We start from the raw sequence: 19,296 nt of genomic DNA, 5'->3' as shown, positions 1-19,296 counted from the left end.
CCAAGACAAGCGTGAGCCCAACTGGGGGAAACCCGAGTAAAACTACTAAGTGAAACAGAGGGAAAACAAAGCATAGCAAGGATGAGGAGGGTCCAAACTCAGGTGAGGGTAACCGGAAGGTCTCAATTGGAACTTGCATTTGTATTTACATTTTTAAAGCGCTCACACAGCCCGCAGGCATCGAGGCGCTGTTACAGGAATGGTTTGTTTTGTATTTGCGTAATTGTTTTTCTCTTAGTTGCGTATTTATAATTTGCTTAAACACCTAGAGGTTTCTAAGCGCAGACCTGGGGATTGAACCTGTGTTGCTTCGTGTCTTCTTGTTTCCAAGGCGCGCACGTTGCCGCTGAGCTATCCACGCTTGTGTGAACTTTGTAACCGATAACCAAGAAGGTTGGGCGTGTACCCAATTGAGAGAAGCTTGAAGATTGTTGGTCAAAACATACGTGAAGTAAAACAAAAGGGTGGCCGACAGCCAGGCAAGGAAAGTCTGGTGGGCTTAAAGTGAAGTACTGTTAGGAGTAAACTTGACCTGGGGCTAGAGGTTGAATATTGATGTACCTGAACTGTCTTTGTGCTGATAAATGAATGGCAAGAGAAGCCTACAGGAAGTGGGTAATTCGAAGCAAAGCCCAGGAAATCCTAACCCGTGGATCTGAACTGTACAAACTCAACCTTTTGCTGCTTGGAAGTGTGCTGAAGTAGCAAACCTGTGCCAGCCACATATTTCCATTCTGACTTATTTTGATACACTTTTCTTTTGTTAAGAGTACATGTCCCAGCCCACAGTTTTGTATGAGTCTTAAGGCAAGGTTAGATGTATTAGTTTAACTGATTATTGTTTCCCTTGACAAGACTGACTAGGACTGTTTGGTTTTATTTAATAGTCGAGCTTTCTCCTCATTCACATAGTGCCAGATAGGAATTCTTCCAACCCGCTTTAAGGATTGAAAAAACACCCTTGAAACTTGCATCTTTGTGTTGTTTCCTTACTTGTGATACCATGGGTTCTTCACACTAAGGAATATTTGCTCCATAAAGCACATTGGCATGTTTGTAGGAAATTATGGAAACGCCAGCGAGTGTCCTTAGTCCCGCCACTGTTTGCATTTGACATAGAACCACTGAAAATTAAGTGACTCAGAAATAAGATGTATTTAGATATATCAAAAATAAAGGGATGGCTCAAGAATTTTAAGTATTCAAAGTATCATGCCTGCTGATAGAAAAACAGAAAAAAAAGCACCAGACTTTTTTCAAATCTATTTATGCTATTTGAGTTCATTCTAGGTAGAACACACTGGAGTATGTTGCAAAGAGGTCAACCTTTTAACGGAATTCTCAAGGAGAGGTAGCAAGCCGATGGAGAGAAGTGAGTAACAATACATCGAACCAAAAATTGTCTCAGGAGAATGTTTGTGCAATGAATTACAGACAACCTTATGGTGGTAGAAAGGACACCAGATTTGTGAGAACAAAGGCAAGTGCTGGGTTGGATGTTGCATTTTAAGGTCAATAGTTAATGTGCGTGTAGTTGCTTGTAGGTTGCAAGTGAGGGCATGTAGTCCAGGTACGATGATAGACTCTGGAGCACATGAAGGTTTATGCGGCCCACAATTAGGAGCCATCAAGCATTGGTGAAACGAGGAGTGATGGGATAATCATTGTCCATCCAATTGATCAGCATGCTACTAAATACTCAATTGCCTTCAGTCACAGTGGCACCAATGTAGAAATGAGGAGGGCAGAAAGCAGAGCAAATCCCTCCATCCAGAGTTAGAACTACTACTAATCTGGAGCCTTCAGGGTAGCTGAATATTTAATGTTTATGAAGGTGTAGCTGAGAAGACTTTTCATGCTTTTGTCGGTTGATATGGCTTGTGAGGTCAGATAAGAATTGTGAATGAATTCAAATAATTTAGCCAGCTGGACTGGCTTGAGGAAGAAGAGGGGGTTTTGGTTTCTTCAGTCAATTATTGATGGGCTAAATCATTGTTGGTGAATGAGAGAAAAACATGGTGTCTTGAAAGGGTTAATCTTATGAGTTAGAACTAGCTATTCAGAGAATATTTCAGGGTGAAAACGTTATCCACAGACGACACCGTCAGAGTCACATGCCAGCAGCACGCTGTTGAATGGCAATCCCCGATAAATGATCTACTAACTGTTCGATGCAGCAATTGAAAAGACTTGGTGCAAAAGCCATAACTTGTGGAACACCACATGTAAAAATAAATGAGAATTCACTTTGAAGGAACTAATATCTGCCAAATAAAAATGAGTAGCACCAGTTTGTAAATAATCCCATTGTCATATTTCAACAAAGATGGCCACCTGCAAGTAGGATGACATGCATTGCAACATCAGCCGATTTAACAAGGGGGGTCCTGGGAGTCTCTCTGCCAGACATTAGTCCTGGTTACGAGAGACTTACCCAGAGTCTTTAGCTCACTATCTTTTCACAGAGAAGAAATATCCCAAACATATCAGTCTTTGTCCTGCCCTGGGGCAGTCCAGCACCGAAATGCGAGGCAATTCTCCTCTGAACAAGAGTACCAACAGAAACCCCAGACACGTGTTTCGGTCTGGTTGGACCTCATCAGTAGGGTGGATCTGTGCCTCTCTAAGAATAGTGAGCAAGGGGTCCACGTCTGGATTCCCCTAGTAACTTAGGGTGAGACCCAAAGTTACTTAAATATGCAGATTTAACAAGGGGGGTCCTGGGAGTCTCTCTGCCAGACATTAGTCCTGGTTACGAGAGACTTACCCAGAGTCTTTAGCTCACTATCTTTTCACAGAGAAGAAATATCCCAAACATATCAGTCTTTGTCCTGCCCTGGGGCAGTCCAGCACCGAAATGCGAGGCAATTCTCCTCTGAACAAGAGTACCAACAGAAACCCCAGACACGTGTTTCGGTCTGGTTGGACCTCATCAGTAGGGTGGATCTGTGCCTCTCTAAGAATAGTGAGCAAGGGGTCCACGTCTGGATTCCCCTAGTAACTTAGGGTGAGACCCAAAGTTACTTAAATATGCAGATTTAACAAGGGGGGTCCTGGGAGTCTCTCTGCCAGACATTAGTCCTGGTTACGAGAGACTTACCCAGAGTCTTTAGCTCACTATCTTTTCACAGAGAAGAAATATCCCAAACATATCAGTCTTTGTCCTGCCCTGGGGCAGTCCAGCACCGAAATGCGAGGCAATTCTCCTCTGAACAAGAGTACCAACAGAAACCCCAGACACGTGTTTCGGTCTGGTTGGACCTCATCAGTAGGGTGGATCTGTGCCTCTCTAAGAATAGTGAGCAAGGGGTCCACGTCTGGATTCCCCTAGTAACTTAGGGTGAGACCCAAAGTTACTTAAATATGCAGATTTAACAAGGGGGGTCCTGGGAGTCTCTCTGCCAGACATTAGTCCTGGTTACGAGAGACTTACCCAGAGTCTTTAGCTCACTATCTTTTCACAGAGAAGAAATATCCCAAACATATCAGTCTTTGTCCTGCCCTGGGGCAGTCCAGCACCGAAATGCGAGGCAATTCTCCTCTGAACAAGAGTACCAACAGAAACCCCAGACACGTGTTTCGGTCTGGTTGGACCTCATCAGTAGGGTGGATCTGTGCCTCTCTAAGAATAGTGCAACATCAGCCTCCATCTATTACATGTTACATGTTCCTTTGTGGCATCTAACTGGCATCTCTGAAATAATGTAGGATGTCTTAATGAAAGTAAAAAATAAAGAACGGAATATCATGAACAGGATATGGAGAATATTCAAAAGAAGGTGTAATTCCTCAAAAACATGGACAACATTATTCAGGGGGAGGCCATTTGGAGAACTATGAGAACTTTATTAGTAATAGTCTCGGTAAGACACAAGCCTGCTATGCTTAGAGCATATATACTTTGACGTTGTTGGGTTATGTTAACTTGATATTTATACTTCACCCAACCATCACCACCATAGGGGTCTTGTGGCGTCTGACCTTGTCTGAGAGGTGGCGTATTGTGACCCTGCCAGGGTGTCTCCACACTTTAGGCTGTGGCTAAGAAGGAAGAGGTTTTGGACAGATGAGATAAAGGATGGGGACTTTAAAAGACAGAACAAGTTCAGTGGGGATAAGGGAGTAGGTTTGTAGTAACAGATTTATGTGTTTAATTGTGACTAGAGAGAACCTTTCAGGAGTGTATAGCTTGTTTTAAATCAAATCGTTTAAGTAATGGCAACATTTAGGCATGACGATGCATGAATTAGATGCATATGGTGTGTGGCTGCATGATCGGCTAGAAATGTGCTCAAGCACAAGCAGGTCCTAGTGGAATGATGGATTGCAATTATGCAGATACATTTAGAGCTTTGCATGCACGTTATATATTATAAAAAAGAATTTAGGGATGCATAATAAGACAAATGCACATGCTCATACATTTCTACTGGGATGCAGTACAGAGGAGATGCAATTAAACTAGGTGTCGCTGGGAGAGGGTCTATAGTACAATTGGCGGAAGACCGGTGTAGGCAGGCACATAAAAACACTTCACTTGTATCTTTTATTTATGCCCTTAACCTGTATATATACATGCAGACTTCAGAATACCAACAGTTTGTTTCCATGTTTTGTATACAGAGTGTAAAACACACAAACCAATATAAAAACTACTTATACTTACCTACTCCTATAGTTCAATCCATCCCTAACTAAGCTGCTGTGTAAATAAATTTACAAAGATAAAAACAGTCTTAAAAAATATATTCCCAGTCGATAAAATGCATTTGATAAATAATCTATGTAACAAAGTGTCCTTACTTGGTCGGGCAGCCTGACTAAAGCTGCTTTCAAGTCCCACTTTTGCTATAACTGTACTCTTTGGTGGTCCCGTTCAGGGTCTCAAGCACCTGGGCTGCTGGCTACATATGCCAAGAGCAGCCTGGCACTTATAGCAGCAGCAAGGGAGAGGGGTGGCAGTAGGTCGATTCACCTGGGCATGCCCACCTAAGAAAAGGGCGGATCTGGCAACAGTTACATGGTGTTCCCCTTCCTACCATGAAGCGCTGTATAGAAAATAGTGCAGCCTGGGAGGCAACGTTGCTATGTTGCACGGTGCCCGCCCCTCCTCTGAAGGGGGCGTCGCATTGATGTGATTAACAAGCAGTGGCAGCGACTCTGTCCTTGGCACCCGTCCAGGTCATGGGTACCGTGTTGAAGATCCAAGGCTGCGGCTGTGAGCCAAATAAGGGATATGTGGTGCCATTCCTGGCACCGGGGCGCCACAGATTCTGGATGCCCTGGGCTACGGAGGTGAATGCAGTGACCCTCCTGGAAATAGGGCACCATAGATGATCCATGCATGATCAATCAGGTATGCCATGGTGGGGCACTGTGTCTAGCGCCGGCTCAACCCTCCATAGCGAGGGTCGGGACTCCTTCAACTGATTGAACAGCACTTCGCTCGCACACTTGTTAACACAACTTTGTTTATTTTTGAAGCGTCCCTGAGGTGGCACATGCAGTGAGTGACCCTTCATAAAGGGGCAGCCTTCCTGGAATTCCGGGCTGTACCATTTTATATATTAGAAAAATGACATGCCACACAAGAGCCACCTTTTTAGGGGGTCAAGGAGTTACATGCTCACCTCTTTGAACTTTTCTTTCGCGAGCGAGGATGGCCTTAGCATCAGTTTAGGACTGGGTACTAAATGTGTCCCTGCATATGTCAAAGTGGCCTCATAATACACCGTGTGAGAAAGCCAAGCCCCATTATGTAGACCTTGGGGGTTCTCTGCCCAAGAAAGGTTTGAAAGATGGGTCCAAATAGTGAATTGGAAAGCACATTTGGTCCTACACAGTTAATAAAAACTAAATAATCATACCAAAAAAATAAATACAACATTTGTTAAGATTAAGGAATTACATACTATTAGATTTCTAACAAATGTTTTCCTTCGAATAGGATGTGGGGATGAAGAGAGGTGGAAGGAAATTGACTTGGTGATAGAGTGAGGGTAGAAGGAGCTGAAACCGGGGGTTGGTTTGTTTGTTTGTTTATTATTTATAATGCGCGTCATACCCAGGGGTAACAGGGCGCAGCAGATACAAGAATATGCAAGACTTAGTTACCCAAGAGGTATACCAAAGGGAATACACCAAAATTATGCAAAAAGTTATACAAGACTTATATACACTTCAATATACATAATGCAAGCATGTGGGTGTTAATTACAAGGCGACATGTTTACATACATAATATACAGAGGACCTAAGCATACAGAGTAGTGGCTGGTGGCAGGCTAGCGTGGTCATATAGATAGGCCACACTACTAGGTTAAGAGAGTGGGTTGTTCGGTTTTTTAGCCATATAATAGTGTTAGCTCTGAATTTGTTGCAGGTTTGGTTTATTCTTAAGATAGGAGTCAGATTGTTCCACAGTTTGGACACTTTCACCAGGAAACTATTGCCTCCGATTGTGGCCCGTTTAAAGGTGGGTACGACGAGACTGTCTTTATTGGCAGATCTTGTAGGTTTGGAGGATGTCTGCTTATGGCATCTGTCTACTAGATAAATGGGAGCAGCATTGTTAAGGGATTTATGAGTCAAAGATAGAGTTTTCAGGAGTACTTTCTCGTGAGTTGGGAGCCAGTTATGCTGTCGACTAACCTGGGAAATGTGGTCTTTCCGGGACATGCCTAGGGCCGCTCTCAGGGCATTGTTTTGAAGGATTTGGATACGTTTGATAATAGCTTTGGGTGATCCTAGGTAGAGTGCATTACAGTAGTCCAAACGTGAGAGGATGAGAGCTCTGGCTCGAGTGATGCAGCTATTATCTGAAAGGAATGGTTTACCAGTGCGTATCAATTTGCATGTGTAGGCTGTAGATGATGCAAGGGAGTTAACCTGTTTTGTGAATGATAATTGAGAATCGAGGTAGAAGCAGAGTGTTTTTACCTCATGCTCTACTTTTATGATGTTACCATCAATTATACATGAGTATTTGGGTCCTAGTTTTGTAGGTTGGATTAGGTGCCTAGGATGATGAGTTCAGTTTTCTCATCATTCAGGGATAGGCCGTGAGTGGCCATCCATGCCTGGATGATGATATACACTCTATTCACCAAGGCCAAATCCTTTTCATAATCCCCAGAAAGAGGGAGGAGAATCTGGGTATCATCTGCATAGTTAGTGTAGGTGATACCAAGATGATCCAGATCATCGAAAAAGGGCTCAGTGAAAATGTTGTAGAGTGTTGGCGAGACACAGGATCCCTGAGGCACACCACAGGTGATGGGTATGGGGTCAGCAGCCGCTTGCGGCAAGAAGACCCTCATTGTTCTGCCATTTAAGAAGCATCTAATCCAGGTGATGGCTTGATGGGAGAAGTGTGCTGTTGTATTAAGGTGGTTACATAAGATGGAATGGTCGACAAGATCGAAGGCAGCTGAGAGATCTAGGAGGAGGAGTAGTGCCGATTTCCCCTTATTTTTAAGCTGATCGATTTGGGTCTTTAAATCAATGAGGGCAGTTTCAGTGCCATGCTGGGGGCGGAAGCCAGATTGTCTAGCTCCTAGCAGGTGATGTTGTTCCAGGTGTTTTTGAATTTGAGTGTAAGCTACCTTATCCAGGATTTTTAGGAGAAAAGGCACCGTAGTGATGGGCCTATAGTTGGTCGGTATGGATGGGTCGAGGGTAGGTTTTTTTAGCAGTGGGAGTACCCATGACTGTTTCAGATTGGTGGGAATGCCAGTGGTGAAGGATGCATTGATGAGTTTGGTGATGAATGGCGATAAGTCACGGGCCGCATCCTTGATAAGTTGTGCCAGACATATATTTCCCTGACAGTTTGACGGTTTAAAGGATAGAATTATTCTTTCCACTTCAATGATGGAGACCTTAGTGAAGTTGAATTGCGTGGCATCGCCTCTACTGTCTTTGCTTGTGGAATTGGAGGCAGAGGGATCAGGTAAACTGATTCGTTTGCAGGATATTTTTTTTTTGTAGAGTGGCTATTTAATTAGAAAGGGCGAATTGGATGTCCTCGCACCATTTTTTATCTTTTATGCAAGTATCAGGTGGTGCTATTGGGGTCTCTACTTCTTTAAGAATAGGAAACAATTCCTTTATATTGGACTTGGCATTGGATATGCGTGTGTCAAAGGATGTACGTTTTGCAAGGTAAATTTATTTTTTGTACAAGGAGGACAGTTTAGAAAGTTTGAGTTTATTAGCTTCAGATGGATGTTTGCTCCATATGGCCTCGCATTTTCTTTTTTGTTGTCGTAGGCCTTTTAGGAGTGGTGTGAACCAATTATTCAGGTGGGTTTTTTGTTTTCTAGGTCTTAGTTTTGCTGGGGCAATCTGATTCAAGGAGGTCGTCATGACTTTATTAATTTCTTCTACTAAGCTCTCTGGGTCGGAATTGTCATGGAGAGAATTGAGAGTAGGGAGCAGTATCGGTAGGAGCCTGTCCGCAGTGATTTTTTTTTGTTTCTGGTTAAAGTGGGAGGAGCCCTGATGGTCACAGAGGGTGGAGGTTTGTTGGTCGAGAGCAAGAAAGACACTAGATGGTGGTCTGTCCAGACTAGAGGCGAGATGGATAGGATGTTGGCTAGGGGTGTCACGGTATTAGTTTTATGACGGTATTATAACCTTCTTGCCAAATGACCGTATATCATGGTTATCACGGTATAGCAGGTGGAGTTAACCAATCTTAACAAATATTTTCTAAAAGGTCATAAATTGTCAGATTTATCATCACAAACAAAACCAGGCACCCAGGGCCAGAATTGGGCTTTTCAACATACATTCCACTGAAATGCCACCCCTTGCTTCCACCAAACACAAACATACGTGTGGAGAGGAGGAGGGGGGGGGGGGCCTGCTGCGACTGGCAAAGCAAACTGAATAGCTTTTCTTAAGTGGTCATTTTGGCTTTTAGCTCCCCCACTGGCTACTGGTGAAGATGAACATGTTGCCATCTTTATAACCTGCATGCCACAGATCAACGGAGGCTGATGGTAGTATAAGCTTGTGCGCATATACACACACACACGCACACTCTTTTTATGTTACAGCCATTAGTTTCCTTGCGGGCCAAAAGGTGTTCATGTAATCACGGACATGTTACCCTTTGGTATGGCAGCAGGGAATACCCACAGAGATGAGTGAATTTCGCAGCGTGACTTATTATATGTAAATTCAATGATAGAACCAGGGAAATCCCCCATTGTCATATTTTTAGCAAACATCCATTATAAATATATAAACCCCAAAGCCGCCAACCCAAAGTAAACCGTTTCCCTTTCTTGGCACTGTATTTATTCTTCCTATTGCTAACATATTGATTTTGTGTCAGGCACGTGTGGTTTATGGAATGGCATTAAAAACTGCTCCAACTGAAACTACTTGGCAGATGGCACATCCAACAGTGCAAGACCAAGACTGCGCAGCACTTGCTTACTGCAGCCTTTCCAAATCAGATTGAAAAGCACACTTCACGGTATGAACGGTATACCAGTATAAACAATGTGACGGTTATTATTGTTCAATTGAGTGGTTCACGGTATCTTTAACGGTATACCGTTACATCCCTAATGTTGGCCTGGCAGTTATGGTCTGCGACCCAATCAAGGATCCTGCCTTTCTCATGGGTAGCAGTGTTACTTCTCTGGGTAAATTCAAGGTCTGACAAGGTATTAGCTACAGTTGTGACAAGCTAATCTGAATGGTCATTAAAGCCCATGTTCAGGTCTCCAAGAAGAAGTACTTGTGATGTGTTTTTAAGGTTATTAGTTAAAATTGAGTTAATATCATCCATGAAGGTTCCAGGCGGGCCTGGTGGACGGTATATTAGGTGGATGTTTAAGGTTTGGTCGTTAGAGAGGGGAACTTTAACTGAAAGTGATTCACAGGAATGGAGGTTGGACTGGGTAGCCAGTCGCATGGCATGTTAAGGCTGAATCTATAGATAAAAGTGATACCTCTGCCTCTTGCATTCTGTCTGTCCTGTCTTAGGATGGAGAATCCCTTGGGGACTGCTAGCATGATCATAGGGCCAGCCACAGGGTGTAGCCATGTTTCAGTAATGGCAAGGAAGTCTAGATCCTCGTTCATGGGCTACCAGTGATCTGGCGTTGATTAGAGCGCCTTTTATCTGGGGGCTGGTGGAATTGAGAATGGGGGGCAAAGGAGTATGTGAAGTTTTAGGTTTACTATGCTTTATTGACTTTTTTTAAGAAGGATTGGGACTGCACAGAGGTGCCAAAGGCATGCTCTGGGTCCTGGAAGCATAGGATATGTTGAGCGACCTGGCAGGGGGCTCATATCTTAGTCTAGCTCTGAGGCATACATTTCTGTCAGAGGTTGGACATGGCAAGTAAGGTAGGTGATTTATGGAGTCTGTCGGGTAAGAGAGGGACGCGGTAATCGCATAGGGTGAGATGGTAAGTGTCATGGATGGCAATGTCTTATTGGTGGTGAGTGCCATGGTGTAGAGCGTGATGGTTAGGGCAGGGAGTGACAAGTAGAGTGTCTGCTTAATAACAGATAGGGGCATGCTGATGCTGATACCGTATAGGTATAGGTGGTCTGTGTGAGATAAGGTAGCAATAAGGTTGGGTAAGCTAAGCAGGTGTGACATGTTATCTCAGTGTTTAGGGTCAAGACCTTTCAAAGGTTCAGTAAACAATAAACATAATCAATGTAGTACCTGGAATTAAGAAATAGCAATATATGTAACAATATGCAATAGGCCCAGTCTGCGGGCTCCTAGATTCAAGATTAACAGTACAGGCTACTGGGCAAACCAGCTAGGGCAAGATACAGTATACATATGCAGTGGTACCGCTAAAATCGAGAGCTTACCATCCGCTGTAAGGGATAGTCTTTGAAGATGTCCTGAGCGGTGGTAATCATGCAGCAAAGATAAAGGCATGCAGTGCCGTGCATGCGACAGTGGACATTTCAACCAAGGTCGTAGGGAGCCTGAGTTACAAATGTACATTACAATCTTGACAAACTGTAGGAGCAAATCAGTCAGAGGGTACACAATTAATGTTAAGCAGAAAATGTAGGAGTAGCCCATACCCGCTGGACACAATGGCAATAACAGTGCCGTGGGCAATCATATCACGTTTGTGTGCTAGGAGGAAACAGTACTGAGAATGCAGTGCTAGTTCCAATGAAATTGGAGCGTGGACTAGTGTGGGCACTCGGTGAGCGTGTATGTAGGTAGGCTATGCATGTAGCTGGAGTATAAGTAGACACTTTACAATATGAGTCTTACCCACAATAGGGGTACCCACATGAAAGAGTCCCATTGGGTAGAGGCCGGACAGGAAATCTCCACAGTTCCCTGTAGGACAGTCCGACACAGCTTGGCATGATATATACATCTACCAAGCAATGATGTTGATTTAAACTTGATCTTGGCAGCCAAGAAATACCCTGAATCCTGGGCTCCTTTCCCAAGGATGGCGGAGCGGAAGACAGAGGATCCTTACTGTAAATCCCTGGTACGCGAGTTTCATAACAGGTCTGTTCTCCCTGGTGGAACGATGGAAAGTAGTTGGGGATGGAAATGATGGAAACCAGCTGAGCACCATCTACTGGATCAGGGATCCTATTTACCAGTGTAGGTAAGGTCAAGGTTTCCTCTGCCAAGTCCAGAGTAGCAGCAGCAATGGGTGCAGGATCAGGATGACTCACGGTAGGAAAAGGCATAGGCTGGGGATCAGGTTCTTTGAGTGAGGTCTGGGCCTATAGGTGGCTGGCTCTGAATTTTCCCTAGAAGTCTTCCCACCCTGGCTGAGAGGGATTCCAGTCTCCTCTTGACAAAGACATGTTACTGGCCCTGTCACACATGTTAGAAAGTATTGATACATGAAAGGCACAAGCTTTTTGCATTCTCTCTCAGATGCAATTGTCATACAAATCATCATACAGAAGTATGAAAATGAGCACCTGGGCCAATTATATTGAAAGTCAGGGACAGCTCCAGCAATAGTACTAGACAGTGTTACCTTCACACATTAAATGTGGAACCTTATACAGTACACAAAGGGTGGTTGTTTCTCTAACCTGAATGTTCCGATCAGGGCATGTCCTTTTGTTGAAGTGATGGAGTAGTTGTATTGCAGCAGCTTTTACAGATTTGTTACCCAGGCACAGAAGTTTAGAGGTACGTGATGAATTTCGAGACTTAGTCCCTTCTTCCCTAGGGGGGAGCCACCCCCTGGGATGCTAGGGAGCTGAGCCTGCTAAGCAAAACCTTCCCTAAGGGTTTGGGAAGGAGGGACCTCATTGGGAGCGGCTTTCCTCCAGTGGACAAGGACAATACAACAGAAATTATCTGCCTACATAGGAGTCAGTAATACTGACAATACATCTATGTGTATGCCTCAAGATAATATGGACAATACCTCGATGTGCTTGGCTCAAGGTAATGATGAATTTTATCCTGTGCTGAATGATATGCGCTCTCTCATTGCAGGAGCGAGAATAAAGGGCCAACAACCCTTAAGTGGAGAAGGAGAAACCATACGCAGAGGCGAGCCTCCAACATGGGTATGTCAGCGAAGGGCAGAGCTTCGTTGCACAGTGGAGCCTGCTGTGGTTCAGAGAGAGGCAAATGCCAAAGGCAGACAGTGCCATAATAATACAGCGGTATACTGGGGCTGAGAAGCCAAGCCCAACCAAAGCAAAGCTCACCTAGCGGTGTGACCACGCCGAGGACGTGGTGGCCTTGTGCCCGTGTACTAACACCGAAACCAGGGACCAAGGGAGGAGCAAGTCCTCCGCTTCCACCAAGAGTGCAGAAGGGCGAGAGAACGCCACGATTAGCGGAGCCGAAAAATTGCTTGTATCCAAACAGGGAGACCAGTAAGCTGGGAAGAACGCTTCCGCTGCTGAAGAGGCACACCCTCACTGGAGTGGACCCTATAATGCAGAATTAACAAATTGGTTGCCCAGGTCGAGAGGGAACAGAGAGAGGAAAGAGCGAGTGGGGTGGAAGGAAGGAGTGTCCTAACCTTGTACTGGGGTCACAGAAGCCCAGAGAGAAAGACTAAACTTGAGAGAGAGAGAGAGAGAGAGAGAGAAACTCGAGGAAAAACCTCCAGAAGGGTCAAAAATCCCACCAGAGCTGAAAGAGTCACAAGTATAAGAGCGTTTACTGATACCCCAGAGAGCTAAGCGAAGTACTGGGACAAAGAAACCCAAGAGAGCGAGAGAGGCTCAAGAAAAAAAAGTGACGAACAGACAAAAGCGAGCCCGGAGGCACCCAAACCCAGAATCTAGTGGGAAGAAAGAAACACAAGTGGAGGAGAGTGATCACGGAAATATTCCTTCATCAAAAGAACTTTGGACATTTTGTTTTCTCTGGAACGCAAGACTTTTTTTGTGGTTGAACTTGGGAAACTTGAGGAACTTGATGAACTGCCAAGAACTGTGAAATAAGGAGAACTGTTAAATTGAGGAATCCAAAGCCAAGAGAGATTTCTGGAGCAGCTGGTAAAAAGTCTAGCATCCCACACACAGTGCAGGGTACTCCACCTAATTTTCTTTTATTTTGTCTAAGTGTAGGGCCAGTGTAGCAGATAGGTTTGGGTGGAGGACTATCGACTAGCACCTCAGTTTAGTTTGATAGGAAGGGAACTCCCACGTAGCAGTAGGATTTAGTGAGGTTGTCTTCTTTTAAGTTGAATAAAGAATTTAAGAGGTATGCCCTCTGGTCCGAGTCCTTCTTGTGGCTTGCCACAGGTAGTTCTTAGGTTTTAGGCATTTAAGGAGTCTAGATGTGGTTTCCTCAGAAGGGGAGGGACATTGGTTCTTTGTTTGGAAGTGTTCTCTTAAATAGAGAAGCCTTCATGATTTTCAGAATAGAGTCATAGGCAAAGCAGCTGAGAGTTAAAATAATGTTGCAGTGATTGATGTCTCTGCATAAGGGAAAGATTTAATGAGTGCCCATGCTAGGATTGTGAGAGATATCTGATGGTTGATTACTTCAAAAGAAGACAAAGGGCGGCATTTGCATGTTGGTATGTCAGACTTTAAGGCTATCTTCTGAAAACGAGTTTACAACCAGCGTAGGGAAAGTAGATGGGTTCTGGAATGGAGATGTTAAAAGCAGTTAACATTTCAGCAAAGTACGCAAGGATGACTGGAGAATTTCATAATTTGTACTCCATTCTCCTTTGTTAAAGAGTGGTATTTTGTGCTCTCTCCTTCGCAGTTTGAGATTTAGAGTAAACCGTCTAAGGTTTTGATAGCGTAATTTTCTAGCTGTCAGTCTTCCTACTTGTGTTCAAATCTTGTGAGTGGCATGGTTTATTAGTCCTAGGGTTTCTATTATTTTACGCCTTTTTTGGAGCAAGTTCGCGGACGATGCTGCTTTGCATGATGAACATGATGAACAAGGTATTAGGGTCTTTGTTTCAGAGGGCTTTCCCCTACATCGTAACTAACTTCAAAGCATGGGTCCAGAAATGTCCCATTATTATGAATGATGCTACAAAAAGCAAAGTGAAAATAGGTTGCTTATCATTTCCTCCGAGGAAGCTGCATAAGAAGTGCACTGGTTAAGAGCCAAGTGCCCTGTGGCCAATTGACACTGGCTTGTGTTAATAGGGTAATCACAGTGGAAGCAGTTCACAAAGTTTGAATGCTGCAAAGATCAGGGACAACGTCTAAACTTGTACACAGCATCCTTTTTTCACTCTTTTCACTCACCTTGGGGCATATGAGCAATCTTGCTGTGATTTCCCAATAAAGCATCATTATGTTTGGTTGGTCACCCCAAAATAGTTTCTTTATTCTGGAGTATGACTATTCCCAAAGTAGCATCTTCGGCTTGGACCAGAGCACCCCAATATGGCATCTTTGGAGGTTAGGGAAGATCGCAGGGGAGTAACAAAATAAACGGTTTGCGAAACCTGAGGGTGTAATCACCTCTACTCCCCTAGGATCATTTGCTCAGTTGGCCAGGGAAGGGCCATCGCTTTTGGATCCCAACTCTGCGAGTGGACAAGTGATGGAGGATTACCTGTGTGGAGGGTCCTTGGGCATTTCAGGTAGAATTCCCTTAGGAGAGACACAGTATTCCCTAGGTCATGGTGATGACTTAACCCCATGTTCCCTTAAATGTATGGGTTATTGCCAACCTTATACCCTCCTCCCTTCTCCAGGGCTGCAAAATAGGAGATCCCAAATAGAACAATACAAAGCACTATCTGCTCCCTATCTCGGAAACTACTTCAGGGAAAAAAGAGAAGCAATCATACAGGACATATACTTCGGATCAGAAATCCCAATTCACTCGTCCCCATCTACTCCCATGAAATTGTAATAAAGGGAATAAAAGATAGTTGCGAGACAAGGTAGGGGAGATATCCCCTTTCGTTATATAAACACACCCCATCTCCCCACTCCTTCATGGGCTATGCCCACTCATGCCCCATCTTTCCCTCTGAATACCCACCAAGTACTGAGAAGAGAAAGAGGAAGAGGCAACTGGGAGCAATACACACTTCTTTTTACAAACACCACTCTAGTACTGAGAAGTGTAAGAGAGGTGTAAGAGAACAGTACTGAAGGTCAGGCATGCCCCACTAATTGGGCTCATTGTAGCTAGGCAGATCAAGAGAACAGCACACACCTGAACCCCCTTAAAACGGCTCAAGTGTGTAAAGGAAAAGGGGCCATCATGTTAGGAGAGAAGTTGGGGTAAGGCTAGGAAGACTGGCAACAATCCCAGAAGACCTGCAGGACCCTGGGAGAACAGGTCATGTGGCGTGTACAGGACCAGAGCCTTCAGCGTGGAAGGCATGCAGACAAAGCTGCCAAACAGCTGAGCTGCAGGAAGCATCTCCCAGCAGAGAGAACACAGTTGACGTTTTTTGTGGGGGACAGGGAAGCTGGTGTGTGTGAGGAAGTACCCGGCGAGAGAGCAGCGCATATGCGATCTGCTTCCTGACTTCAAAAGAGGTGAGCGGGAACAGCAGGAGCCGCAGAAGGGAGAGGCGAAGAGACGATGAGTGTCAAAGGACACAGGAAGACCAGAGCTCTCCCAAGGGACAGCAGGCAAGTAACGGTCCGCAAGCTGACATGAAAGTGAACAATATTGAATGCTGAACTGAATGCAAAGTGCTGTATGAGTAAAGGCACATCATATTGAATAGCGAACTGAATGGAAACTGCTATTTTGCTTACGAACAAGTGATATTGAATATCAAACAAACATTTCAAAGTTAAACTGACTTTAGTGAATGTCGCACTGTGTGTCAGCAACATTGTGAACCAAATTAAATCATATGGCAAGTTGAACAAACACTTAAGTATTTGAACCACTAATGTGAGGAAGATTTATGAACTTGTGGCAAAGCAAAAGACTGGTGCAGAAAAGGGTTACACTAGCCAAAAGGAAAGCCAAGTGTGGAAAACCCAAAGCCCAAGGCAGATGGGCCTGTGACGAGCTAACCAAATCTAAGTGGGAGACTTGTGGTTGTGCGACCTGTAATGGGTGGACCGTTCGGTCTGACAACTGCACATAGAGCTCTCTCATGTGAAGATCACAGACATTTTAAAGCAAGCCAGGCTGAAGCATAGGGGTCCTGGTTGCGTGAACTGTGGTTGGTGGGCCGTGTGTTCTGATAACTGCGCCCAGACCAGTGAGCCCTAAAGGATGACCAGCAAAGGACATTTTGACTAAGCCACTGAAACCCTGTATTGAAATCTTGGGGAAGGGAAGCCCGAGAATCGAAGGAGCCAAGAAGTGTTGTCTTGGGGAAGGGAACCTCAGGATCTTTCTATTGTGTTAACTGTACCATATTGAACTTGGGGAAGGGAACCTGAAGGCCTGGCTGAACATTGATGAGCTAAACAGCAATTGGAACTGTAATAAGCCTGAGCTAGAAAGTCCAAGAACTGAAGCTGAGAACAGCTGAGAATTTACTTTCAAACACTGTTTTTGTTAAGAAGAAACCCCACACCCTGTTTATTTGTAGATTTGAGGGCAAGCATAGGTTTTGACACAGACATACTTGATTTGGCCTTACAGACGCATACTTCCCTTAGTTTTCTTTAGGCGGGTGAAATCCCTACCTAAGTTATACGGCAAGTTAGGCGTTAAACCATCCTGCCATTTTAATAAAGGTCTTGGAAACTTGAATTAGGTTGTCTGTGTCGTCTCTCTTGATACCATGCGTGTCTCATAATGGCAAAAGCTAGTTTACATACGGTAGAGAGTGTGGTGTGAGTGAGGGTTTAGATTTTAGGTGGTACTGGGGTACGTTTTTATTAAAAGGATGTGTTCAGGGAGGTGAAGCTCAACTATAGCAGTGTTAGGGGTGGGTTAGAGGACAAAAGAATGTGGCTTAGATCAAAAGGGAGTTCTGCTACTGGTCACCTGAGTTTGATGGATAGACTATCCTCAAGGTCATAGTAAATTGCATTATTGACTAGTTTATGATAGAATGCATAAGGGGTAGCTAGGGAGTGTTGCTGACATTTTAAAGCAGAGCTTCAGTTGAGTAGAGTGTTATGTCATGTGGGACCCATATTATGATTAAACTTGTTTAAATCAAACATGTCAGAGTGTTCATCAGGTCATGCAATAGCATCATCCCAAAGGAGCTGAACCACATCTGTGAAGCCACCAATAGGTCTTTTGAACTCCTCAGTGATCCTGGATAACTGAAGCAAAGTAAGCTCGCTCGGCGTCAATGATTTTGAAGTAAAGCTTCACTGAAAGGTCAGCAGTGGCCGTGCTGCGTACCACATGTCTAAAGAAGCACTTTTACACCTGAAAGGCAAAGTGCCTCTAAGCAGTGAATACTGGGGTGTGCAAAAAAAGCATAATTTAGGTGGTGCCTTGGAAGCAGTAACGTACTTTTAAGAGAGTTTCAGGCGAGAACATAGAAACATTGAGGGAGGTAGGTGCTGACCAAATAACCTTCCACCAATGGCCTCCCTGAACATGTTTGCCCTGGGACAGAGCGGTCTTGCTTTAAAGGACACATTGGGCTTTCAATGGCAAACCTGTTAGCTGATGAATCATAAAACGGACCATTCAATCAGCAAATTTAGAATGCATGCAATCAGAACTACACAGCATTGTCAACCCTGTGGAATACTTGTAACATTCTGGAGCACATTTGAGTTACGAGTACCAGTAATGTGACATCTTTAGCCAGGTAAAGTCCCAATAGCAACCCAAGAGCACCTCTACTGGAAGGAAACATGGGTGGTGGTGGCCGGAAACACTTGTCCCAGTGATACAGCCTCTCTCAAGAGACTAAAAATGAATGCAACACCAAGTACCATAGATGCGAATCACCCAATCAATGCACATTCCCTGTAATTACAGCCAGATATTCTACATAGGTAATACAAACCCGGGCAACAGCATTGTAATTCCCATACTCCAGAAGGTAGCTTGGAAGGGAGATGGTTTGCTTCTGGACATCAATACTCGGTGGAAGCAGCAACCTCGTTCCAATGGATGTAAGGAAAGACCACCGATAGAAAAGTCCCTGGGAAATGTTGCAGGAGATTGCAGCTTCAAAGGTAACCCCCAACACAAGAGGCTGATATCTTCGGACCTAAAAACATTTGAAATAACAAAATCTTTGTTACAATGTTGTGAAACCCACACAGAGTGTTGTACCATTAAGTAGAAACATGCCTGTTCTGAGTAGAAACAAAACATCTTATCAGCTTTGGCTATCATAAAGGTAAGGATGGCTGGGATTCATGAGAAACCAGTCAGATGACTAAACTGCAAATATTGGACAGGCAGAAAAAGCAATTATACATATATATATGATAAGGCATTTGTAACGCGCCTGTGCACAAGTTTTTCTAGGCGCCACAAAACAAGGGAGGGAAGACATGTGGAGGACAAGACAAATAATCCTACTAGGTCTTGTGTCATTCAGATCATGCAGGTGCGACAATAGAAGTGCAGGGGGAAGTGCGATCAGGGCAGCATGGCTATGGGTAAGTGCAAGAAGGCAGGGGTCTTTAGGGGTTACACAGCCCCTAGGTGCGCGGTAGGCCAGAAGGCAGAGCAAAGGAACACTGGTCGTGGAGTGGCCTAGTACCCAGTGAGACCCTGAGGGAATCAAGCAACCAGTCACTGTTAGGAAAGATTTCATAATTGTATGTAATTTTCCCTCCATGTGTCAACTCCCAAACTTTTTGCTGTTGTTTAGACACCATTGACTGACTTTGCCAGAGATGCACAGCCTTCAGCTGCACTCCTCTGGGCTTTCGCTCACTTTTTATGGGGAAACTGACATGCCCTTAAAACAG

The 19,296-nt window shown here is 44.3% G+C and overlaps 1 protein-coding gene across 1 annotated transcript in view; it reads right to left on the bottom strand.

Moving 5' to 3' along the window:
- PKD1L1 (polycystin 1 like 1, transient receptor potential channel interacting) overlaps window positions 1-19,296 on the bottom strand; it is a 2,330,280-nt gene that overhangs the window by 1,890,871 nt on the left and 420,113 nt on the right. Inside the window, exon 8 of the mRNA XM_069613333.1 lies at window positions 18,378-18,584. Coding sequence (XP_069469434.1) covers window positions 18,378-18,584 — 207 coding nt within the window. The remainder of the gene's footprint in view (window positions 1-18,377; window positions 18,585-19,296) is intronic.

The sequence above is a fragment of the Ambystoma mexicanum genome, chromosome 5p, assembly GCF_040938575.1.
Source record: "Ambystoma mexicanum isolate Mex_15411 chromosome 5p, UKY_AmexF1_1, whole genome shotgun sequence".
Classification (NCBI taxonomy): Eukaryota; Metazoa; Chordata; class Amphibia; order Caudata; family Ambystomatidae; genus Ambystoma; species Ambystoma mexicanum.
This window is presented reverse-complemented; position numbering and strand designations above follow the sequence as displayed.